Source organism: Pseudonaja textilis, chromosome 15 (assembly GCF_049901715.1).
Source record: "Pseudonaja textilis isolate UNSWEBS1 chromosome 15, rPseTex1.2, whole genome shotgun sequence".
NCBI lineage: Eukaryota > Metazoa > Chordata > Lepidosauria > Squamata > Elapidae > Pseudonaja > Pseudonaja textilis.
In genome coordinates, this window is record NC_142004.1 from 4,533,244 (window position 1) to 4,559,145 (window position 25,902).

General features: G+C 46.7%; 1 protein-coding gene and 1 long non-coding RNA gene across 2 annotated transcripts in view; one reads left to right on the forward strand and one right to left on the reverse strand.

Moving 5' to 3' along the window:
- Nucleotides 1-2,071: 2,071 nt before the first annotated feature.
- On the reverse strand, nucleotides 2,072-21,811 carry TBX3 (T-box transcription factor 3). Its single transcript, XM_087913237.1, has 7 exons — nucleotides 20,052-21,811; nucleotides 18,144-18,411; nucleotides 16,345-16,491; nucleotides 12,937-13,013; nucleotides 10,545-10,696; nucleotides 7,947-8,647; nucleotides 2,072-4,258 (listed from the first exon to the last, which is right to left on the reverse strand). The coding sequence occupies exons 1-7, from the start codon at nucleotides 20,459-20,461 to the stop codon at nucleotides 3,821-3,823; spliced, it is 2,193 nt and encodes a 730-aa protein (XP_087769363.1). The 5' UTR covers nucleotides 20,462-21,811; the 3' UTR covers nucleotides 2,072-3,820.
- Nucleotides 21,812-23,043: 1,232 nt separating this feature from the next.
- Nucleotides 23,044-25,902, forward strand: part of LOC148124634 (uncharacterized) — a 135,604-nt gene continuing 132,745 nt past the window's right edge. Inside the window, exon 1 of the long non-coding RNA XR_015739612.1 lies at nucleotides 23,044-23,114. This is a non-coding gene — a long non-coding RNA (uncharacterized LOC148124634). The remainder of the gene's footprint in view (nucleotides 23,115-25,902) is intronic.

A 25,902-nucleotide genomic window follows, 5' to 3' on the forward strand; every position in this document is an offset into this window, starting at 1 on the left:
CCTTGGGGTTGACCCTCCAGAGTTTTGCGGAAAGGGGCCGAAACTCCGCTCTTGACTCCCCGCAAGATTTACAGCCCTCTTTTCTCCGCCCCTGCTTGGCGGAGGCTCGTGAGCTGTATAAATATTTTCCCTTAATCATAAATACAGATGAAGAGAAAAAGAGGAGAGGCCGGATAGAAGGTTGAAGTTATTTTGATTTCTATTCCCCGGTAGAATTTTATTTTTTTTAAAAAAAACAAAAACAAAAAAAAACCTGCTAGTAAATTAACTGTTGAACTGCCTCGATTAACTTTGTAGCTCTGTCCAGACCCCTGGTTTTACTGATTTTTTTTTTTTTTAAGAATCCTTTTATATACACAGACCAAACTTGCAAAAAGTTAAGAAGGGGGAAATTTTGGTTTGAGCTTTGAATAGCGCTTGTCTTGGTTTTTTGCAATGCAAAAGGCTTGTGTTTTTTTTTGGGGGGGGGGGAGCACAGGGGTGAGTGGGGGCAAGAGTTTTGGAAAGGGCAGGAGAAGATCAACAAGTAATGGAGACAAATCGGTTTTGTGTGTGATCCCATTGACGTCAATGAGCCGGCCACTTTCCTCTACCCAGCAAGTAAATGTGGTTTAAACATAGGCAGACGCTTGCCCCCGTGCAAATCTGGGTGAAACTTGCACCCGATATAAGCCCTTTCAAGCTTCGGCCTTCATTGGCGTCAGTAGGATTTACTTCTGAGTAAACACAGGTCTGATTGTAGTGGCACCACCTGCTTTCAGGTCCACTTTAAATAGTAGGAGGAGCGGGGGAAATTTATCTTAGCTCCCTTCCCAAAAAGCAAAGGAATCCAGGTTCAAAAAGATTCAAAAAGATTGGTGGAAACGTTTTGGACACAGGCCCCCTCGAGGTACATCAGTTAATCCTCAAAGATGCAGCCATGAAAAGAAAATACAGTAGGTTGAAATTGCAACTTTAAAAGCAACTTTCTTTTGAATTAGGAAGTGGGGGGGGGGAGATTACAGGAAAGTGGGAAAGCCTTTGAACCATTTCCACAAATCTATTTATTTCTGTTTTGGTTTCAACAATGCTCGGCACTAGATTTTGAACCTGTAAAAATGTCGGACTCAATATTCCAAGAATAATAATAATAATAATAATAATAATAATAACCTGCCACAGAATATCCCAGATTTAAACAACTGTCAATAAGGGGGGAAAAAAATGTCTGGATAATGGTTGTGGCAGTACCTTGGAGACAGCAGAAGTAAAAAGAAAGAACCAGGGAAAAGTCACAAAATATACCAAGAGCTGCGCATAGAAGTGGAAGGACTGTGACAAAACAAAGCAAAGACAGACCCAATAGGGATAAGCAACTTGGGTGCGACCCCAAAATATCTGGAGCAGCAACTGAACACTATCCCCATCGGTCAATTGCAAAGGGCATCTTTAGTCCCGAACAGCTTAAATCCTCAAATTTCTAACACCTTCAAATATTCACATCTGCCTATCTTAGGTCCTTGGGAAGGACTGGTGAACAAAAAATGCCAAATCCGGACTAAACATCTGGCTGACCATGCAACCAACCATAATATGGGGCAATTGGGGCGGGGGGAGAATAGCAATGGTTTTCTTTTCTTTTTTGTCTTTTTAAATGAGCACAACTCCCCCCCTTCCCTCTTCACAAATCTACTTGAGAAGTGTGTCGGTATTTAATTTACATATTTATTTAATCGTTTCTACCAGGGGTAGAATCAGGGAGCATCCAGCGATGTCCAGCCATTGTACAGTCTTTCCCCAATTGTTCTGCATTTTGCATGCTTCCCCCTTCCCACCCCTCCCAAATCAGCAAAACGACCCCTTTCTCTTTATAATGGCACAGTAAAACAAAAAGAAAAAAAAGAAAAGAAACATCGGAAATGTAAACATGATCTTCCCCTGATGGATTTTTTGCTTGCCATCCCTACCCCACCCCCTTTTTTAAAGTTGTAACTCTTCACAACAGAACCTGACTTTGAAATGAAAATGAGTTTTTTTAAAAAAACAAAACCAAACCAGAAAGACAACTGCAGTCTATATTTACAGACATATGTACAATATCAATAAATTAAATTTTAATTTCGAGTATTCATAGGCCAGGTATTTACAAGTCATCCATTAATTACATAAATACTTTATCAATAGTGTCCACTGTTGCCGTTGGGTTTTTTTTTTTCCCTTCTCCTTATTACATTTATAAACCTTGTTATTGCATATACAGCGAAAGGGGAAAAAAAGTATTGAAAACAAAACTAGGAAACTGAGATGGGGGGCATCATTTTAAAACAAACCAGCAAAATTATAATGCTCCCCTTCTAACTACATTTTCAACTGCTCCTATCAGAAAAAGAAACCAAAAAATGTAAAGAAATATGTATACATATATATATATATGTATATATGCATGTATCAGAATACATACACACACATAAATGTATGTGTAAAGCTATACATACATACATATATACACACACATACATATTTATATATGTATTATATGTGTGTGTGTGTATGTATGTATGAGTGCATATATATATACATACATACACACACACACACATGTATGTATATGTATACACACATATACACACATAAGTACATACATACACATACATTTATATATGTATTATATATGTGTGTATGTATGTATCTGTATACACACATGTATGTATATGTATACACACACACACACATACATATACACACATAAGTACATACATACACACATATATATGCACATATTTAATGCTCTGGGGACCTTAAGCAAGCATTTATGGAGTCGAGGATTTCACAAAATAAAGAGATTTGGAACGAACCATGCAAAATTAAACGAACTATAGCCGCAGCCCCCCCTTCCACGACCCTCCCCCCCAAAATATTAAAAGGATCGGCTTTTGTCCTTTTTTCCACCCTTTCAGCTTGATTTTCGAAGGAACTGCTATGCAAAAAAAAAAAAAAAGCAAATTCTCGGGGGGGCACAAAAGAGGCTGCCCATTTCTCTTCACATCTCTGCTTTGATCTGTAAAGGGAGGCAGGAACAAGCCCCCTCCCCAAAAAAGGAAAAAAGGAAAGAAAAAAAGAAGGAAAGGAAAAAGAAAAGGGAAAAAGAAGGAAAGGAAAAAGAAGGAAAGAAACTAGGAAAGGAAAAAAGAAGGAAAGGAAAAAAAGAAGGAAAGAAAAAAAGAAAAGGAAAGGAAAGAAAAAAGAAGGAAAGGAAAAAGGAAAGGAAAAGAGAAGGAAAGAAAAAAGAAGAAAAGAAAAAGAAGGAAAGAAAAAGGAAAGAAAAAAAAGGAAAGAAAAAAGGAAAGGAAAGAAAAAAGAAGGAAAGGAAAAGGAAAGGAAAACAAAGGAAAGGAAAAAAGGAGGAAAGAAAAAAGGAAAGGGAAAAAAGAAGGAAAGGGGGGAAAAGGAAAGCGGGGAGGGGGAGGGAAGGAAGGGGAGAGGAGGACCCCAGAATTCACACCTGCCTCCAGTGGACAAAACAGTGGTTCATAGCTGCTTCCAGCAGCGCCCCCCCCGCGCCCTGCTTCTCGCGCGCTCATCACCTCCTTCCTTCCTTCTTCCTTCCTTCCTTCCTTCCATCTCTCGCCACCCCCACCCCCACCCCGGGACCCCAGCCCCACACACTCCCGCTGCCCAAGTTGGGAGAGGCCGGACGGGCCCCATAAGGCGTGGAGGGCGGGGGTCGGGGGTGGGGGAGAGAGGGAGAAACGGGAGGTGCCCCTCCCCTCCCCCATACTGCAATGGGGGGGAGGGGAAGAGGACGCTCCCTTCCCCACTCCCACCCCACCCCACCCCACCCTTAGGGCGACCCGCTCCTGGCTCTGTCCTGTTTCGACTCGAGTCCACTCACTAAGCGCTGGATGTTTTGTAGCTCGCTGGTGGCCTCTTTGTCCGACCCGGAGGAGGAGAGCGTGGAAGAGCGGCTGTTGAGCTCGGAACCGGAGGAATCCAAGACGCCCAACCCGGGGCTGGGCGCTAAAGCTCTGGCTTTGCCTTCGGGGCCGCCGGCCAGGGAAGGAGGCATGGCGGTGGTGAGCAAGCTGCCCCCGCCGCCGCCGCCGCTGCTGTCCGGCAGAGGCACCGAGAGGGAGTAAGGGCTGTAACGCAGGCGAGGGCGCACGGTGTTCAGGAAAGGCGGGTGCCGGTGCATCGGGTTGGCCGTCGAGGCTGCCGCCGCCGCCGCCATATAGGTGTAAGGGTAGGGGAAGAGGCTGCCGAAGGGAGACATCGCTAGGCTCTACAAAAAGAAGAGCAACAGTCAGTCGGAGGAGCCAGCACGGGGCTGGGGGCTGGGGAGGGGGGGACAGGGAGCTCCCAACAGCCGCCCCCCTCCCCAAATGCAAGACTGCCTGGCAGTGGGTCAAGCAGGCTGCCAAGCCAGCACAACCAGTGGGTCAGCCAGGCTTCCCCCCCCATGCGCACACACACACATCAAACACAGGCATTGAGTAGGTCAAGCAGGCTGCCAGGCCAGCACAACGAGTGGGTGCACCCATTGCTTTCTCCTTCCCCACAACCCGCAAGCCACCCCCTCCCCTCGGAGAAGCTGCCCTGTGGCGCAGACTCAGCCCTGTTGCTGGTGGAGTAAGGGGGTCAGGAAGGGAGCCAAACCTATGAATTAAAGTCCAGGAAACCGGTAGTTTCTTTTGGCCAAAATAAGCATCCAAGCAGAGCAAATGTCTTAGGGTTAAGGATTCAGGGCTTAGGAGGTCCCTGGCATTCATGGAAGCATGTGGGTGCCTGTGCATATGCTCGCGCGCACTCACACACAAAGACAACCACACACAAATATTCTTTCATGAGTACCAGGGATGGACAGGAGGAGGGAGAGAGAGAGAGACACACACACACACTCACACAGAGAGATTATACATACACATACACACATACACAGGCTTCCATGAGTTTCAGGAACAAATAAGCACATTACATTTTTATTATTATTATTATTATTATTATTATTATTATTATTATTGATTTAATCGTCAGCTTGATTCACAGTTAGGACTTGAACTGTTAGTAAAAACTTAACAGTTCAAGCCCTAACTAAGGACCTAAGAGCTGTTAAGGAGCACCTGAGTATATATGCAGTTCCAAGTAGGGTGGTTTGGGGTTTTTTTTTGTTTTGCAAAGTCAGGATATTCAAGTCTAATAAGTTCAACATTTCCATTTATCTAGGCAGCCCTTTGAGTAACAAGGGCTCCTGTTACTACTGGTACGTCCGCTGATGTCTACCTCCATAGTCACTCAACTTCAGTGTGCAAATAATTCGCATCATCATCATTACTATCTCTTTTATTCATTGAACATGAAACTCAAGTCAATTGAACATTTAAAAATATATCGCAAATATCATTGACTGGTGCTGATACGGGTTCCTGCCATCATCCTAGGTTTTGACCTAGGATGCTATATACATCCATCCATCCATCCATACATACATCCATACATACGTATGTATATGTATATATAGATATACATTTGATCTTCTTCAAATGTATTGTTATCTCTTTTATTCATTGAACATGAAACTCAGTCAGCTGAACATTTAAAATATATATCATCATCATCATCCGTAGTAGCAATAGTAGTAGAAGTAGTAGTGAGATATTTTATTTTAATGTTTTAGTTTTTACCCTGGTCTCAATGAAAGATTAAAGGATTGCTCTAGAACAGATAAAATCCAGATGCTCCCATTCCTGGGTGGCTTTCTGATCCACAGGCCTGCCACCACAGTCAACCTATTTCCCCTCCCCTCCCCAGGTGCATCTGGGAGAAGGGCAACCCTCCAGCTGCTCCAAAACTACAGCACCCATTGGCCTCACCCTCCTGGCAGAGCCCCTGTGGCAGAAGTTTCTGCTGTCCCCAGCAAGAAATCTCTCCAGCTTAAAGGGGTGGGGGGGGTGGGGGGGAAATATCTCTCTTCCAAGTCTTCCAAGTCTCCGGGCCTTTTTCCACAGGGGGAGAACGCCGGAACTTATTAAGAAGAGGAAAAAGTAAAAGGCCCACCCTGCCAAAATGGTGCCCTGGGATACGCCTGAGATGCTGAAGCGCCTAGTTTGCCAGGTGCTTTTGTCAGCCAAATCCCACTTCATTTTCTGGCTTAAGGAGAGAGAGAGAGAGAGAGAGAGAGAGAGAGAGAGAGAGAGAGAGAGAGAGAGCAGCTGACTTGGTTGGGTGGTTGGGTGGTTGGAAGCCCAGCCAGCCAGCCTGGGAAACCAGAGCCAAATCAAACTGTGTTCCGATCCCCATTCAATCATCTCCCTCCCTCCCTCCCTCCCTCCCTCTCTCTCTGCTATTCACTGATGGAAAAAAGTATTTGTTGGCGGTCCAACTAGATAGTTGTAGCCAGAGGAGGAGGGCAAACAAACTGCCCAGAAAACTACAGCCAAGGATCCTGGCCACATTCTTCCTCCCCACCCCATCCCCGCTAGCCCTTTGACCCAGTTCCAACAATTTCGTTGGGAGGGACCTGGTAGGTCATCTAGTCCAACCCCCTGCCCAAAGCAAAAGAGACACCATTTCTGACAGGATGGCAGTCCAACCTGTTCTTGAAAAGCCGCCAGTCTTTGAGCACATTTCTCAAGTTGGATACTACAGAAATGATCCCCCGCACCCTCCGAAGCAAAATCCCCGCTTAAGCTTCAGAGGATGAAGGAGGGAATTTCGGTGGGAGATGGGAAGGTACACAAGCTGATACTTGATTACCGGCCCTTAATCCGATTTGTGAAACAGCCTGGTTTTTTGGGGGATTCCCCTATACCTGAAGCCTCGAATAAACCCCATAGCTGGACATGGGCCAAGGATGAGCTGCAGAAAACCGAAGCAAATTTAATCAGGAGTCAGGCTGGGCCAACACTGCCTGGCTCCTTCCTTAAATAAGTTAAATATTTTTAAGGTGTTTTTTTAAATCCCACATTTATTTATTATTATTACTCAAGGGGGCAAACATATCTAACAAGCACCTTCCTCTTCCTATTTTCTCCAGCCTGGGAAACAAGTTGAACTGACAAGAGAGGGAATGCTTGTTTAGATGGCCAATCTAACTGGATAATTTATTTTTTAATTCCTAACTGCAGCTTCCTCCCTATCTCTCTCCATCTCCCTCCTTCCCTCTTTCTCTCTCTCCATCTCTCTCTTTCTCTCTCTCTCCATTTCTCTCTTTCTCCCTCTCCTTCCCTCTCTCTTTCTCTCCCTCAACAAAAGTGAACCTCTACTTTCCTGAATTGGAAGAGGGGGGAACTATATTTTTTTTAATTAACGGCTCACACATACTCCACACAGAAGGGCACCAAGCAATTTACTTACTCTCCTCCCCACTTTCCTGCAAACACCCCCTTTCAAATGGTGAGTTTTGATTTGGAAGATTTGCTTCCCTTTCCTAGGCGAACAGAAAGCCATCCCCAAAAGACTTGCAAGTAGGTGGCCTTTATTTATTTTTTTATTTTGGCAAACTTGGTTTTTTTATTTTTATTGTTAAATTGCACTGGCCTTTTCTGCATCAAGCCAGAAACCACTGTCTGTGGTCTCTAAATCCTTTTTTTTTAAATCTAGGGTCTCATTTCACCCATTCCACAAAACCATGGACGGTTTTCCTCCCCAAAGTTTAGGACTCAAACTACCAAGGGCTGGGCTCCCCCATCAGCCTAAGCAGAGAAAAACCCCAGTTGTAGAACCAACCTCCATGAGAAAAACGACCAAAGGTTCCCACGAACCACAGGTTATATTAAATGAAGTTACTTTGGACCCCCCCACCCCCAGGTGGGGGAACAAAGCCAAGAAGACAATGAATCCCATGGATGCTACAATTGTTGGAGCAAAGTTCTGATTTGCTGGATGCCTGAATAGCCATCGTTACACCTGCTTTACGGAGGGGACAAATCACACACACACGCAAACAGAGATGTGCACACCAGGCGTCTTACCTGAGAAGCCAGGACGTGTTGCTGAAAATGGAAGGGCAAGGCAGCTGCAGCAGCTGCTGCCGAAACCCCACTTAATCCCTGGGCAGCTGCTGTGGCCATCACTGTGTTGTCTAAACCAGTAACTCCTGCCGACGCCCCAGAGACCGTGGCCAGCAAAGGTCCCATGCCGGCCATGCCTGAGAAAGCAGCTCCACCCATGGCAAACTGGCTCGGGTGGAGGAGGAAAGGATGCCCATTACTCAGGGGGTTGAAGAACGGTTGGCTGGCCAGGCCGTGGGGAAACGTTAGGTTGGACAGGTGGCTCTGGGCCAGGTGCCCAGGATTGTCCGTCTGAACCGTTAAAGGCGCGAAGGGTTCTTTGTTCATCATCCTGCATTCTTCCTGGCTCTTGAGTTCTTCTCCGCTGCCCAAATTCCGGGTGCTGGAAGAGATGGCGGCTGGGCTATGTTGGGAATCGGGAGGCATTTTTGAGGTGCTCTCCCGGCTCCTGCTGCTGGCGGAGTCCGGGGGTGGGAAGAGATGAGCCTTGGAAGGGCTGTTCTTTCCTCCTTCTCGAGGGTCGGTCCCATCTCCACCTCCCAAGGATGAGCTGCTGTTGGGGGCGAGGTTGGCCGTGGTGGTAGAGATCTTCCCGACTTCGTTGGCTTCCATGGGGTCCTCTTTGCTCTCGGAGTCGCTTTCCCCATCGCTGGGACACAGGTCTGGGAAGAGAAGGAGAGAGAGAGATGGTGGAAAAGGAAGAAAAAAACAGAGAGAGAGAGAGAGAGAGAGAGCGCTTCCCAGTTGCCTTCCCACAACTTGTTCCTCTCTGTTTCCCAGCCACTGAGAACAAAACTTCCCAACTCAGTTGAGTACGGCCCAATGGAGTCCCGATGCTTACAATTCAGTTTTCTTCTGGACTTGGAAAGTCATCCGGGTTTTTTTTTCTTTCCCAATTCCAACTCAAGATTCTGATCTAATTTCCACTGAGGTTTGATCTACTTGGGCCTTGGCACTACAACTGTCTAATCCAAGCCAGAGAAAAAGAGATTTCATCCCACTATTTTCTAGATGTTTTCCTAAAACAAACTAACTAACAAAACAAAACATGTCCCGGCTGAGGGTAATCCAAAAGCGTAGTAAACTTTGCTAAATCATAGTCACTGGCTCTTTCAAAATTTAGGGTTTTGTGAATCACAGCTTACCCTGACCGGTTAGCTCATTTAGTTCTGGTTTATGCAATTAATGTTTGTGGAGATTCTCCATCACCTGGTCAGGGTCGTCCCAAAAGTGGTTTGTTTGTTTTTTAAGACTTCCCCCCCAAGAGCTGAAGAAGCTTCTTGGATGAGAAGCGAAAGGTCTTCCAAGAAAAACCAGGAAGTCCAGTTCGCCTCTTGGGAAAAAAAGCACATTTGGGACATTTGTGGAATTAACTATCTTCTTTTTATATATATATATATAAACTGCCCTCTGAAGTGTGTGTGTGTGTGAGGGTGAGGTTGAAGGATAGAGAAAGAACAGCATTAATTCTCCCATTTCTATTTATCCCAAGTTTTATCAGGCCTCTGGTATTGGAATAAACAGTGTTTTTTCTTTCCATTCGCAGCAAGAATCATGAACTTGGAATTTGGGGGGCAGAGATTGCTGCACACACTGACAAACACACACACACAAACACACACACACAAAACCAATGTTCAAACTTAAAAAAAACAACACGAGTGTGTCAAATTAAAAATGTGCAATACCTTCCTGCAGTAGCACAGCAAAATCAGAGCAATCTAAACAGCCAGGAAATGTGCAGATCTCTGGGCACCAGCTTTTGAGATAGTCCTTGACTTACAGCCACGAGGGAGCCAACATTTCTGTTGCCAAGCCAGACCGTTCCTAAGTCAGTTTTGTCCCACTTTATGACCGTTCCTTGCCACTCTTGTTAAAGGGAATCACTGCAGTGGTTCAGTTAGTTGTTAAGTGAAACTGGCTTATAAACTGTGTATATAAACTGGCTGATTCTGCAAGAGTTGTTAAGGGTAAAAAACAACAACCATAAGTCACTTTTCTTTCAGTGCCGTTTGTAACTTCCAGCGGTCACTAAATGAGCTTTTGTAAGTTAGGATTACCTGCAGACACAAACCTATGAGCCTGACCACCTTTTAGTGCCCATTTCAGACCAAATATCCCTGATAGATAAGACCAGGATTTCCTTGCTCTTTACCTTTGTAGCCACGTGGGGTTGAGAAGGTTGGGGGGAGGAAAAGGATGTTTGTGGTGATTTTAATCTTTCCCTGAACATTTTGAAAATTCCTAACAAATGGGAAAGACGCCCCGTTTGTGTCTCTGGTCCCCTGTTTCAGCCCACGTGGGTTTACCTGTGTTCAGACCCCAGATAAAATACAAATAAGGGAGAGAGAGACAAAGTGAAATTTTAAGATCTGGAGTGTTTTCCAGACTCACTTTTTAAAACCAGAGTAGGATTTTTTTTTGGGGGGGGGTGTTAATCCCCATCAGACAGAAACTTTGCAACCAACTTTTTTTTTTTTTAAACGACCCACGTAGTAGGAAAGCAACCAAGGCTCGCTCTTACTCCTGGGTGGAAACCAGAGAGGAAAAATGGCTCACCTTTCAGATTAGAGGTACCCACTGCGGACACAGCCGGAGATGTTGACTGAGCAAAACATTTAAAGGCCGTTTGCTCGCTGGAAGATTCATCCGAAGTTTCTTTTTTCTGCCTCTCATCGTAAACTCTCATGGACTGAAGAGTCAGCTGTTTCCTAGGAAAAGAAAAGGAAAAGAGAAAACAGAAAATCTTTTCAGTTTTGGCAGGACCCAAGCATTCTTGGTTTAGCCAGCTAAAAAACAAAAAATAAATCTTTTTTGTGCTCCTAGACGGGCATATTAGCCAAGTGTGGTCCAACCTGCCACAGCTTCACACAACCACCCTAAACCATAAAGGGTGGCTTGTTTGGACCACAACAACTAGAATTGCCAGCTGCACTGAACTAAAACCAATCCGTTCCATTAAAAGGTTGGCCAACAATTGTGCTTCAAATTTCTTTTTCTCCGTAAATTCCAGCCTGCCATAGCTTAAACTCAAGTCAACCCAAATGTTTAGAGAAATCTTGGCCAAAGGTTGTGTTTTAGAACGGGTTAAGGTGGTCTATGGTGGGATAATCCTCAACTTACAACAGTTCACTTAGTGACTGGTCAAAGTTACAATGGCACCGGATAAAGTTTTTTTTTCACACTTATGACCCTGGCAGCATCAACTTAGCGGCATATAATTCTAGGCTCAATTGTGGTCGTTAAGTCTAGGATTACCTGTACTAAGGATAACATACATTTGAATAAACCACCTTGTTTGTTTGTTGTCACCTTGGATGAAACTCTCAAAGCAAGTTTGGACAATCAGACTTTTAAATATTTGGGGTTTATCAATCTCCTTCTGCTTTGTTATTGGCCGTTCTGGCTTCGACTGATGGAAATTGGAGCCTCAGTTATCCAGGCACCTATTTTTGTCTTCAATTGCTGAAGCTCATCAGGCAATTGTCAGACCAAATCTTTTACAGCACTCTGGATGAACTCTGTTTACATGCTGCCTTCATCCATGCTTAATTAAACCATCTTTAATCTCATTAATCCCCCCTTTTTAATAATAATAATAATAATAATAATAATAATAATAATAATAATAATAATAATAATAGCATCTTAAGCCATTAATTGATTACACAGACTGAGTTCGGACAGACTAAAAATGCAGTTGGCCAGTTTGTGCGGCCACGTTATCTAAAAAGCTGAATTCACACAGTGCGTCTAAAGCTTGGTTTTGTGGAACTTAAAACTAGCCAAGCAGAATGAGTTCACAACCTAAGCATTGGAAAACATAGTTTAACAGCAATCACATCTAACATTTGCAGCATCTGATTAGCTGTTTTGGGTAAACATGGTTTAAAGTTTAAGATAGCACAAAACCAGGACTGTGGATTGAATCAATCAAGGGATATGGAAATCAGGCAATTGAGGATCCAGGTTTATTTGTTTTGGTGGAGGGAGATGCAAATTTTAAATGAGGCAGAGAAGAAGAGAAATTCCTAACCAACCGACTGTTTAAAATATCCAGGAAATATCTGTTCTCTTAATAGCTTCAAGAAAATAACTCTTGTTTAACGCTTGAGTGCAAATGTTCATTCTCCAAACTTGTGGTCCACAAAAACCTTGTGTTTTCTTGCTCCTCTTATTCTCATCCTCCTTGCCAGTATTTCAATCATCCCTACCACTTTTTGAGATCCAATCTGTAAAGATAGATACACACACACACACACACTGTCTAGTTCCCAATCGGTGTGAAAATACCGTGCTTACAAGACATATTTTAATAGGAATATATATAGTCTTACTAAAAATATGTCTTGTAAGCACAGTATTTTCACGCCAATTGGGAACTAGGCCATGAATAGAAGCTGCTAGAAGCAGATTGATGTGAATTTCCCACTCCCCCTTTCCATTTCACCACTTATCCTAAATCTTACCTCAGTGTTATTTGTGATTTCCTACTTTCCAGTTTTGATGGAGGTGGGAGTTACTTCTTTGAAAGAAACTCCAAACTCTTCCAACAAAATCTATTGAAAGTCGTTCAAAATCAGCTTGGCTATCTATTGTGGTTTGTCCTCCACCCTTTTTGTCTTTGACATGTCACCAATAGGAACCACGTCATAAACTATACATATACACTTGGCAGAGAGTTTCTCCTTTGAGTAGCACCAAAGGGAAAGTTGCGTATTGTCAAGCTTGACAAATAAATAAAAAAAAACAACCCCAAACCAACAAACTTTCATCCTGCTTTTCACTTCATGTTCACACCACAATTGGCTATTTTGGGGTAGGAACTGAAAAGAAAAGAAGGAAGAGTTCTATTTTCATTTTATTTTATTTTAACGGACTTTGGGGCAGCTTTTTCTGATGGTTCCCCAGCCCCCCAAAAGGAAAATTGACGTGTATATCTTCTTCTTACCGCTTTTCTCGCCTTCCATTCCCCGTGTCTCGAAAGCCTTTGGCAAAAGGGTTGTTGTCAATTTTTAACTGGGTGATCTGGCAAAAGAAGGACAAAGAAAGAAATTTGTCGCAATTGTCAGGACTTGGATTCTTAGGAAAGAAAAGATTCTTGATTTCATTTCATGTGAGAATGGTATACTTTGACTAGCAACCGGCTGGTTACAATGCAGGAAAGCCAGAACTAAAATTTACACCCGAAGGTTTCCTACTTAACTTTTTCTTTCTTGTTCCCCCGCCCTGTTATCTCTTTATTGTCCAGTTATATCTAAGATTTGTTCTGCTAAAGGGGTCTAATTGGTGTATTTCTGTTGCATTTCTACCCCTCTGTAGAACGGCAGTAAGAGTCTAGAAGGAGACTCTGCAAATAAGCTGACTTTTGGAACAATTTAATAGCTTAGCAAGACAGACCAGGATTTAAATGGGGGTGACTTTTAGGACTACAGAATGTTTCTGAGGTTTGCCACACAAAAGATAACAGGAAAGAGAGGGGGGGGAGGAAACCTCTGTTTCATTTAAACCAAACATTGCCCGCCTCTCTTAAAAGAAAAAAGGCCAGGATCCCAGAAAAAAAGCTTGTCTGAAGGAATAGAAAAGGAGAGGTTGCAGGATCTCAGAAGTAGGCAGTCAATTTTTTGTTTTTAATTTGCTTTATAGTTCCCCGCTGCAAATTTGCGGCTATTCAGGCAAGGATTAGGGGGTCCCATAGGGGACGAAGTTCCTGTGGTCATTTCCTTACTTCAGTTGCTCAGTCTTAGCTAATTGGAGGCTGCTTGGGCTTTGCTAACTCCCCCCACTCCATGAGTGTGTGTGTGTGTGTGTGTCTGCTCACGCACACACACGTACACAAACACACACACACACAGACAAGTGCACTGTTAGGCTCCTCTTGGAATGAATGGAACGCACAGCCCATTAGTCATGTTTTAGTCTCACGGTTTTACCTGCCTGAATTCAATTGCAAAAGTATGGCTTCCTCTCCTTGCTAAAGTAAAATATTTTACATAAAGGGGTTTGAATCTCAATTTATAATCAGTGCACGTGCCTGTCTCTCTCACACGCATACTTAAAGAAATATCTGCTGGACAGAATATCTGATGGGGCCCTTCAGCCTTCAAATTCTCCTCCAGGTTTCCCAAGCAATCTGCCCCTGCTTTGATTTTATGGGGAGTGGAAGGAAGGTTTCATTTCAAAGCTGGCTGGAAATGCTTCCCAGCTTGGGAAAATTTGCTGAATAGGTTTGGTGAAGTGAAGTAACTCTTGAATCTGAATATCAGAATGGAGGGTGGGGAGAATGACAGGCTGGGCTGATGGGGATGATGATAATAATAATAATAGGGAGAGGGAATAGGAGCAGAAAAAGAGAAGGAGGAGATGGGAAAAGGAGAAGGGAAAGGAGGGAAAGGAGAATGGAGAGAAGAAAGGGAGAAGGAGGAGACTTTTTTTCATAATAAGGGAGGAGAAGGGAGAAGGGGAAGGAGAAAGAGGAGAAGGAAGAGGAGCAGGAGAAAGGAGAAAGGGAAGGGGAAGAAGGAAAAGGGAAAGAAGGAGAAGGAGGAGAAGAAAAAGGAGAAGAAGGAAGGATCATCACTGTGTGTCACTTCAGAGCAAAATAATAATAATAATAATAATAATAATAATAATAATAATAATAATAATAATAATAATAATAATAATAATAAATCATCATCATCATCATCATCTCACTATAAGCCACCACTTTCCTGTTTAGATCACAGTCCTAGAAATACCCAGCTTGGTGCAAGCCCAATTCAGCTTCATTGAGTTTAGATTTAAATCAACTCTGATGGGAATTTATTTTCCTTTCCTTTCCTTTCCTTTCCTTTCCTTTCCTTTCCTTTCCTTTCCTTTCCATTCCATTCCATTCCATTCCATTCCACTCCTTTCTAGAGTGTGAACCAAGAACACCCAGGGCTCTTGCCACCTTCTGAAAATCAATGTCTTTGTTTGCTTCAATTTGTAGACCTTTCAGACTTTTGGCTTGGCCAAAGAGCAGGAGAAGGGTCTACTGGAGAGGAGGTCTTAAGTAAGTCCCGGCACCTTCAGACAGGTGAAGACCTGTTCAATTCCACCCTTCTGCAAAGGAGCTCCAGACAAGCAACCAGAGACCAAGGCGTGAGAAGCCTATCTTGGGAGGAACTGGCTCTATTTCTTCCCTCTTCTCCCCATTTCTTCTTATTCTATCTAAGCATTGGCTTGCACTGGGCTCTGCTTTCACAAAGAGAAAATCTGACAAACCTCGGACTTCACAACTGCCTCTTTTCAGTCTCCCCGCAATTTCTTTGCAAACCTGCTGCCATTTTGATCCAGAAGGCAGGTTGGCTCTGAATTCCACACACCACAAGGCAGTGAAAGCAATTAAATAAGCCTTCCTTCCTTCCCTTCCCTTCCTTTCTGCCTTCCTTCCTTCCTCCCAACTTCCCTTCCTTCTTTGTTCTTCCCTTCCTCCTTCCTTCCTTTCTTCCTTCTTCCCTTCCCCCTCCCTTCCTTCCTCCCTTCCTTCCACCCATCCATCCCTCTGTTCCCTCTCTTTTCGTTCCTTCCTTCTTCCCTCCATTCTGGAACAAACTTTCTTCTTTGCAAACTTGCTAACACTTCATAAAAGCCCATGGCAAGCCGCTAATTTACAGCGAGAGAAACCCACTGAACAAATAAAAGCTCCAAGGTCCGGCAGTTAGACATTGCATTCTTTCCCAGACCTTTCAGGCTACCTCAAGCTCTTCAAGTTCCACCTCTCTCGCACATAGTCGGGGAGAAAAGAAGGGATCTCCGTAGCTAACCCGCCAAGCCACCCACCCACCCAGCTATTATCCCATATCCCATCTTTCCAAATATTGTCCAAGCCAGCTTCTTCCCTCACTGCCACCCAAAGGAAAATATCCCCCCCCACACACACCACACATATACACACAACCAGGTAACAAAAAAAGAAGTTCAAAGGAAAGGATTGAGAAAATTAATGGGAAACCAAAGCTATCTTTTGGCGCCATGGCCAAGGTTCCTTCAAGGAGGAAACTGAAAGCTTTGGGCATGGGCTGTTCCCAATCCAAGGTATGCACAGAGCAGCAAATCCAATTAACACCCTTCCTCATAATAATACCCACTCCTCTTTAATGAGCTTGACCAAATGGCCCCTGTTCCGGCAGGATATTTAACTCCTGGTTTTCTTTTGAAGCGGGTGAAGGAAGAAAAGGGGGGAAAAAGAGGAACCGAAGAAGGCCAGGTGCCGATACCTGTACGGGGAAGACCTTCCAAATCCTTCCTGCTCAAACCAAAACCTTATTTGAGGCTCACGCCGCTGGACACCCTCCCCACGTGCTCCCTCTCCAACCTCAGCCCCCTTTCTTACCTTATCATTCTGATAGGCTGTGACGGCAATGAATTCCGTTTCCGGAAAGACATAAGTGCGGAATGTGCTGTAGGGTAGCTTCAGGATATCGTTGGCTCGGACGATGTGGAACCGAGGCTGGTATTTATGCATAGAGTTTAAGATGGTCTAAAGGGGTGGGTGGGAAACAAACGAGAAAGAAAAGGGGTTGGGAGAACAAGATTTAATTGAGGGGAAACGTTGCTGCACGCATTATATCTAAACAGGGCCGCTTCACTTTTTTTTATTAATCCACACCCTGCCTGTGTAGCTTCCTCGAACTTCCTTGCGGCTTATTTGGATGTTTTTATAAAGATTTCTACTTCCGACCAACTGCCCCCTTCCTTCGTTCCCCTACCACGATTGGTAGAGATCCAGATCCAAGTGACCTTTGCCTAAAATAAGGGAAAGGATCCCCACTGTGGAGAGCCAGGAGCAAAGATATGTGTGTGTCTCTATGCATGGATATATCAGTATGTAAGATTGTAGGTAGGTAAGTAGGTGGGAAGGTAGATGATAGATAGAGAGAAAGGTAGATAAACAGACAGACAGACAGATATTCACTAAGATTGGTCTATTAATTGATTTTAAAGGGAAAACATTGCATACAATATATAAACACCTCATTTTATACTGAAACTATTATGTTTTGGAGGAAGGGTGATATGAATTGACCGCTGCATTTGAAAATAACCGTGAAATACATTCTTTCCATATCGCAGTCAACAGAGATTTTTTCCTCTCCTCTCCTTCCTCCTCTCCTTCCTCCTCTCCTTCCTCCTCTCCTTTCCTTTCCTTTTTCCCACTTTAAATAGAAATCAGTTCTTCCCAATATACAAAGGCCTAGTTTTGCTTTGGAGATTTGATTCTCATTCTCCTTGTCCTATCCTCATAATCTTATTCTTCTCTTCCACCCCCACACCAAGCCTTCCTAAGCAAACCAAACAGACATTCTAACAGGTCATCCTAAGGCCAAAAAGATAGCGCTGACCCTCCTTCTCCAACTTCCTTTGAAAACCTGGAGTTTATTGCAAAAAATCTGGAGTGTACCAATTGACAGTCCATTCCAAGCGGGAGAAAGATTTCTGACCGTTTCTAATAGAGAAGTAAACTTTTGCCTCATTTTTTCCAACAGGCCTCAATTTCTAGCCACCCTCTTTTGCAAATAGCTGATAGTACTACTACTACTACTACTACTACTATTACTAGTGTAGTAATAGTAGTAAAATAAGAATAATAGTAATAATAATAATAAAATGATTACAGTCAATGATATCTGCCATACATTTTTAAATGTTCAGTTGAGTGAGTTTCATGTTTAATGAATAAAAGAGAATAATAATAATAATAATAATAATAATCTACATCAAGACCAGTGTTATGTCAAGGCAGGAGGTAGAATACAAGTTGGGGGAAAACTCACAAAGCAAATTAAAAGCACTTACAAATCTGTGTTTGTCCTGATAGAGAACTAAACTTTCGCCTCGTTTCTCCAATAGGCCTGAATTTCTAGTCACCCTATTTTGCAAATAGCTAAAAGTACTACCAGTAATAATATTTTAATATTACTACTACACCACTACTAGTAGTGTAAATAATAATAATACTGATACTAATAATAGAACATTTTTAAATGTTCAGTTGACCGAGTTTCATGTTTAAAGAATAAAAGTTTATAATAATAATAATAATAATAATAATCTATAGGAAGATCAGCATGTTGTTGTTGGGGAAGATTAGGAGATCAGAGAAAACTCATTAAGAGGATTAAAAGCACTTACAAATCCGTGTTTGTCGGAGATGTTGTTGGTCAGTTTCAGTTTGTGGAAGGTGACCACTTTTGACATCCACTGCTCTCCGGTTGCTGGGCTATCCGGATGGATATACATTCTTTTCGGCATTTCGGGGTCGGCTTTCCCAGCCACCATCCACCGCGAATTATGGAATTTATATCTACAGTCATCCGCAGCTACAATGTCCATCAATAAAATGTATTTCGCCTTTTTATCCAGACCTGTACACCTCACTTTAAAAGGTGGGAACATTCTCCTAGAGACAAACAAGGTGAACATTATGTTATATTACTTTGTTTTGTTTTGTTTCACCCCTTCCTTCCTTCCTTCCTTCCTTTCCCTTCTCCTACCTTCCTTTCTCCTCCTTTTTTCCTTCCATTCCATTCCATTCCCTTCTCCTTCCTTCCTTCCTTCCTTCCTTCCTTCCTTCCTTCCACCATTTGAAAATTCAACAGTTAAGGTGTGCTGGTAGCGCACACACGTATTTTACAGGGAATCCTATTTCTTAAAGGCTGAGCATTCAAGTCTAAGGCATTCAGGTCTTTTCAGGAAGAAAAACCAGGGTGCTATATTAATATTATCAATTTATAATATCCATATCTCCCATTGGTGGGATGCCATTCCCTCGGCTTTCATGCTTTCCAAAACTTTTTTCCCCCTGATTTCCAAATAATATTTCCAAACATGCAATTTTTTTTTTTTTTTGCTGGTTGGCGCAAATTTTTTGCTGGTTAAGAGTGAACCTAGGCCCAAAATCCCTTTATAGAAATCTTGTTGGGTTCCCCTTGAGAAACAACACTTTTCTCCAAAACACACACAAATACACTCCAATAACTGCAAAGCTCTTTGAATCGTTTTTGAACTGTTTTCTTTTCCGCCAATTATTCGCTGATTTCAGATCATTTTGAAAGGGTCTTATTAAATCCCAATAACCCTCTGAGACCTGAAAGGACACTTCCTAACTTCCTATCTCAACTATTATATTTCTTCCCGGCATTAGAAGGAAATAATTCAACGACCGGCTAGGTTTTTCCTAATTCTTAAGGCATGCATTAAACAGAGAAGCCCGCCTTTGCTTTTAAACAACAATAGTAGTTGTTTAAACAACAGATTGTTGTTACTTTAAACAACAACCACAGTTCAGAAAGTTTTAAAAGAGGAAGAGGGGTGATTACAGTGTGGGGGGGGAAACACGAATCCTTCCCTCCAAAATTTGAATCTGTTCTTCCATATTTTTTTTTTCAAATGTGCCAGAATTTAACAGTGAGGCCTAGGTGAGCGGGAGCCGCTTATACCTGATTGAAAAACTGGGATTAAAAAGAAAAGGAACCACCATCTAGATCCTAGCTAACCTTATTGGGTGGGGGTGGGGGGGAATCTCCCACCCTCCCTTTCCTGATCCTTTCCTTTCTTTTCTGGAAAGTAGAGGAAAGTTGCCTTTGGAAGTGAGCACCAGGCACCCAAGCGGATTTCTTTTAAAGAAAGAATATATTTAATGACCGGAAAAGAGCTGTAGGCAATATTTTGTTTGTTGTTTGGTTTGGGTGGATGAATTCATCCTTGCTTTTCCTTCTCCACTTCCCTGGGAAGGAAACAAGCCACATCCCAGCTCTTTTTGGTGGAGTTTTCTGAAGGGATCCAGTGGTAAAAGTTTAAAAAAACTCCGAAAGGCAAGATCCCCCGGAGAGACGCCGAATGCAGCCAGATCTCTCTCTCTCCTTCTACCAAGTTTGCGGATTGGTGGGTGAGGGATCCGGTCGTTTTGTTTTGTTTTTTTCCCCTTTTCCCCCCACCGCAAGAGAAACAGCCGAGAGTTTTTCTTAAGAGAATCTGCGCGGAAAGAAAGAAAGGCTGAAAGGACAACAACCCCCGTCGCCCGCCCGCCCGCCTGCTTACCTTCCCGATTTGGTGATCACCATCTCGGTGCCTCTCTTGTGAAACTGCTCCCAAAGTTCCTTGGCTTCCAGGTGGACTTTGGGGTCGTCTTCCACGTCTTCTTCGGGCTCCAGCGTTTTCAAAGGCCGCAAGTGAGCCGCGGCTTGGTGGCCCAAAGTGGAAAAGGGGAGGCCCGAATCCGCCGCTCCTATCAGTTGATCCATGATCGGCTTGGTCAAAGCGCCGGGCAGGGAAAGGGCAGCGGCGGCGGCGGCGGCAGCTCCGTTGGGCGGCAAGGCCAAAGCCGGGAAGAAATGAGGTTGGTGTCCCAAAACGGCGCTCATGGGGAAGTCCGGCGCCCGGTGAGGTAGGAAGGGGTGGTAAGCCATACTGGTCCCAGGGATCACGGGTTCTCGCATGGAGAAACTCATCCAACGGAGTCCGCCGGCGCCGCGTCTTCTTCTTCTTCTTCTTCTCCTCCTCCTCCTCCTCCTCCTCCTCTTTCTCCCTTCTCTCCTTCACCGGGGCTTCGCAGCCGCCTAGTCCCTGCCCCGGCTCCCTCCGCTTGGGAGAAGAAGGGGGGACCGGCCCGGACGAAGCGCGGGGGCACCGCGGGAGAAAGAAGCGAGGGACAGGGCTGGCCGCTCGGGGGAAGCCACCATAAGCGAGGCTCACCGCGGGATCCAGGCAGCCGGCGCCGAGCTAGAAGCCATGGTCCCCCCGCCGCTCCGCCGCCTCCCCCGGCCGAGGGGAAACGGCGCTCCGGCGCTTCGTCGCCCTTTGCTGGGAAGAAGCCTCTCTGCGTCCGTGTGTGTGCGTGTGTGTGTGTGAGCGCACGCGCCTGAGTGTCTTGTATTTCTGCGTGGGTCTTATCTGATGCGCCTCCTGCTAATGGCAATAGGATCTGGGCTGTATCCCTGGGAGAGGATTTGCCAAGGATCGGAGCCCTCCGGGCTTTGCGCCGCCGCCGCTTACTTCGGCGAAAGGGAACACAAGAGGGAAAGTTTGGCCGAGCGACGGTGGCAAAGGCCACGAAGAGAGCGGGGGAAAGCGGGAAGGAGGCGAAGGGATGAGGTGGACGGGGCCGGAGAAGCTGCGGGGGTCAGTCCCTGCTGCCGCAGAGGTCTGGGGCTGCTGGTCTCTCTCTCTCTCTCTCTCCCCCACCCTCCTCTTCTTCCCTTCCCTTCCCTTTTCCCTCGCCGGGATGGGCTCTCTCCTCCCGCTTCAACTTAGTCCTTCTTCAGCTCCAGGCCATTCTGTTCCAGCTTGCCGGCGCGGCTTCTCACCGAAGCGTCCGAACGGGGCGAGGAAAGCCGGAGAGCCGGCGGGGAGGAAAACTGCGGGATCCTCCAAAAGCTGGCGCCTCCTCCAGCCCCCGCGCAGCTGTGTCTCTCCCGGAGCCCCGCAGCCCTTTCCTTCTCGGTCTCCGGGCGTTCTCTTCTCCTTCCAGCCGGCTGGTTCGCCTCTCCTTCTGGCCTCTCCCCCCACACCCCCACTTTCTCCCTGGTATGTGTGAGAGACGCCCTCCCCCCCCTCTTTCTCCCCGCCACTCCCGCGAGGAAAGAACTCGGGAGGTGATGGTTGGGGCAAAGCCTTGAGAATGAAATTGACGGCTCGGCTGGGCTGCGCAGTCGAAGGAAGCCGGAACGAGTTTGTTGCTAAGTCGGGCGCTTCCTTTCCTCCCTCCCTCCCCCCGCACCCTCCTCCTCTCCTCCTCCCTTCCTCGGCTTCTGCAAAGCAGCCAGCCAGAGGAAGCGCCGCCGCGCTCGGCTTCCCCGAGTCCCGCGCCCGGGAGGGAGGGAGGGAGGGAGGGAGGGGAGGGAAGAAAGGTGCGCGCGCGTTCGCGAGTGTGGATGGATGGGAGGGAGGGAGGGAGGGAGGGAAAGCGAGCGAGCGCGCGCTCTGCTGGCGGGGTGTGTGTGTGGGTGGGTGGGTGTGTGTAAGAGAGAGAGAGAGAGAGAGAGTGCGCCGGTGTGGCAGGGCGGGCGTGCTGCGCGCGGGTGTGAGCCTCTCTAAGCCCTGCCGCTTCGCTGCGCCGGGTTGTATGGTGGCCTTCGCGGGGCTGCCGAGCGGGGCGGCGGGCGCCTTGATTGGCCCTTTGACGCTTTCGGACCAATTGGGTGGCTCCAGAGGCGTGGTTCTTGACAGGTCGTGCGGAGGGGGACGGCACCCGAGTTATAAAAAGAAGGTGTCGGAAACGGCCAAGCTCCATCCTTACTGCTCCGGGCCCAGAGGATCTGTCACCAGGGACGGAGTGGGGGGAGGAAGGGGAGGGGAGTGGCGGCTGGAGAAGCAGCCGCGGAAGTGGGGTGGGGGCTGTGGGGGGACATTGGAGAGGCAGACAGGCAAGTGTGTTTGGGGAGGGGGGAACAAGGATGGACGCCTCTAGGGGGCTTTCGCAGAGGGGGCTTGGCTGGCTCCAACGAACCAGGAAACGAAAGGGAGGAGGGAAGAGGAGGAGGAGGAGGGAAGAGGAGGAGGAGGAGGAGGAGGAGGAGGGAAGAGGAGGAGGAGGAGGAGGAGGAGGAAAGGGAGTAAGACACTCCCCTCCCTTTCTCTTTCTTCGCCCTTCCCTGGCCCAGATTTCAGCTCGGGACGCCTGAGTGACTTCTCCCGGCCTCTTTCTTTGGCTAGGGAAGCGAAGGAGGAGGAGGAGGAGGAGGGAGTGAAGGCGCGCGTGTCTCGGCGAGGGTCGTAAAAGGTGGAAGGGCACGTGGGGCGGGGCGAGCTGCTCCCGGCTTCCCCGGCACGCACACACACACACACACACGTGCGTGTGCCTGCCCAACCAACCAACCAACCTACCCCGACGGGCAGCGCTCCCTTTCCTGCCTGGCTTCCACGCGCGTTTGTGCCTACGTCGCTCTCCCCCTCCGACGAGGGCGGTCTATAAAAGACCGAGGAAGCCGCCTGTGTTGGGTTTCAAGCAGCCCCGTCTCGTCTCGTCTCTCTCCCCCCTCCTCCTCCATCCACCCCAGTTGCACAAACACACACGCGCCGCGCTCCTTCCCCTGATTCAGCCAGAGTGCGGCCGGAGGAACGCCCGCTCCCCAGCCTCGTTCCTCTCCCGAGCCCTCCTTCCTTGTGAGTATTTTGGAGTGGGTGGGTGAGGATGGGGGCTTCACCATCCCTGGAAGGTGCAGGCGCTCTCTTGGAAGCCAATGAGCTGCCTTCGACCCTCGGCCTTCCGCCTTCTGGGTGCCCTAAAAGTCCTCTCGCGGACTACAACACCCATCCCCTCCAGCGCAGTCCTGGGGGGCGGGGCGGGGGTGATGGTGGGCGTCGCAGATCCGAAGTTGGGAATTAGGACCGGTTGCATTCCGTGGGGAGAGGAGAAGTAGGCGTCGGTCGAAGGAAGTGGGGAGGATGGGAATTGTAGTACAGATTGCCCGGAGGGCATCCAGAGGGAGGAGAAGAAAGCTCGCTAGTGTGAGAGAGAGAGAGAGAGAGAGGGAGAAAAGAAAGAGTGATGAGAGAAAGAGAGGGGGAGGAGAGAAAGTGATGAGAGAAAGAGAGAGGGGGGAGAGAGAAAGAGAGGGAGAAAGAGAGAGAGAATGGAAGTTGTGCGTGGGCGCGTGTGTGGTTCAAATGCGCCAAACCAGCGCAATGTTTACATAGCACGCCCAGCCGCCTGCGCGTGTGTAAATGTCCGTTGAGGGCGGCGACCCCCCCCTCCCCCACGAATGGGGACGGATTCGGGGTTCCGCAGCTGGAGACCTCTCCAGGCACCCCAACAAGGATGGCTGTGCGTTTTTAGAGACCGGACGGGCTTCTGCCTGGCTCACCTCTCCCGGATCCCCTTCCTCCACACCGGTCTGGTTTCAGTCCAGTCCCCCTCCTTCCTAGCGCATACCTGGCCTCCCCCCTCCCCCGTTGGGACCCCTGCAACGCGGGAGCCCTGCCGACGGATGAAGCGCGTCTTTCAATTATTATTATTATTATTATTATTATTATTATTATTATTATTATTATTATTATTATTATTATTATTATTATTATTATTATTTGCTTTTTCTCTCTCCCACTTTCACCCCACTTCTTGCTAACCCACACTAGGCCTGGTGTCTTCGCCTTCCTTCGCCCTGCCCGCTTTTCAGTGTTGTTTAAAACACCTCTGCGGTGTGTGTGTGTGTGTGCGCGCGCGCGCGCGGCCGCGCGCATCGAAGGAGCCTCCTCCCCCTTCTCCCCAATCCGCCCACGCCCCCTCCTGCCTTTCCTCCGCTGCTTGGGAGGATTTGTCAGACCTCGGAGTGTGTGAACCGCCGTCTCGGGAAGAGGCTGGCTTGGAGTCTCAGCTACCCCGTAGGAGGAGGGCCGAGCCTGTCTAGGGGGAGGAAGCAAAGGGGAGGCGGGTTTGCGCGCGTGTGTCTGCGGCTCTCCTTCTCCCCCGTCGCCAAACCCCCGTTCCTTCCCCCACCCGCCTGGTATGCGGCGAACCGGGTTGCAACCCCCTTGCCCAGCCCTCTCGCTGTTGTGGGCTCGGGGCTGTACCGGAGACCCCGGCTGTTTGGGGGGTTCTTCTGGGGCGCGTGGAGAGGGGACGGGGGGCGGGCGGTGGTCTCGAAAAGTGAGGCCGGGGAGGGCGCCAGGGGAAACCCGAAGCAGTAGCTTCTGTCCCCCTGGTTTCGCGTGGGTGGGAAGGTCTGTGGGAGAGCCGAATCTGACAGTGGGAAACCTGGCTTCGTCACGCCCCCTTGGTCGGGAGTTGTCGGTGTGGGACCCCCCCGCCAGCAGGATTAGCTCAGAAGAAGCGCCGCGCAAACCTCCTTAGCTGGCTGCGCTTCGGGTCAAATAGACACTTTGGGATCCTGAACTCCAGCGGCGTCTTATTTATTTTGTGGGGAGGGGCGGGAGGTGATGGAGGGGCATTCTTCAGGCCCGCCCAACGACGCGCCACTCAGAGAAAGAAAGAAAGAAAGAAAGAAAGAAAGAAAGAAAGAAAGAAAGAAAGAAAGAAAGAAAGAAAGAAAGACAGAGAAAAAGAAAAAGAAATAGAAACAAAGAAAGAAAAGGAAATAGAAACACAAATGTATGGAAAAATAGGTTTACATCACATACACACACACACACACAGACGCACACGCGCACACATACACGTTTTCCCTGCACACTCCGGGTCTAATCAGACCCATGAAAGGCCTACCAGCTGCCTTTTCAAGGGCAAACCAAGTTTGTTTCTCGATAATCTTGGTTAAGGGCTGGAGAGGGTTGTCGGTCTGAAGCTGGGAATTGCGGGAGGGTTTCCACAGACAGTTGTGCGCAACACACGCACACACCACACACAAGCGTTAATGAAGCCACATCAGGTATTGAACCCAGCCCTGGTTTGATTATTTTTTTTAAACAGAGATCCACAGAATGATACATAAGATGGGGGGAGAAATTCAGGGAGGAAGGAACCCTAGAAGAAGAAGACGACTCCCAAATGAAAAGCTGGCCTCCTAAAATAGGCGCAGAATCGATGATGACAATGATCATCAATATTATCATTATTGTTATTATTATTATTGTTGTTATTGTTATTATTATTTTTGTTATTGTTGTTGTTATTATTATTGTTATTATTATTATTATTATTATTATTACTATTATTTAAAAGGCCTTGTTAGTTGCGGAACAACGGCCAGTTGTGCTCTGAGCATGTGCGTGCGCACACACACACACACATGACCTCTCTCTGTACTTCTCTGTCTCTGTCTTTTTCTCTCTGTCTGTCTGTCTGTCTGTCTGTGTCTCTCTGCCTCTCCCTCTATCTCTGTCTATCTCTCTGTCTATCTCTGTCTGTCTGTCTCTCTCTCTCTCTCCCTCTCTCTCTCTCTCTCTCTCTCTGTCTCTCTGTGTCTCTCTGCCTCTCCCTCTATCTCTGTCTATC

Bases quoted from the DNA above. Each gene is read 5' to 3' on its own strand.
- TBX3 (XM_087913237.1), bottom strand. From the start codon at position 20,461: ATGAGTTTCTCCATGCGAGAACCCGTGATCCCTGGGACCAGTATGGCT. The intron at 8,648-10,544 runs GTGAGCCATTTT...TTCTCTTCCCAG, and splicing joins GGGTACCTCTAATCTGAAAG to ACCTGTGTCCCAGCGATGGG. The intron at 4,259-7,946 runs GTAAGACGCCTG...TTCTTTTTGTAG, and splicing joins AACACGTCCTGGCTTCTCAG to AGCCTAGCGATGTCTCCCTT.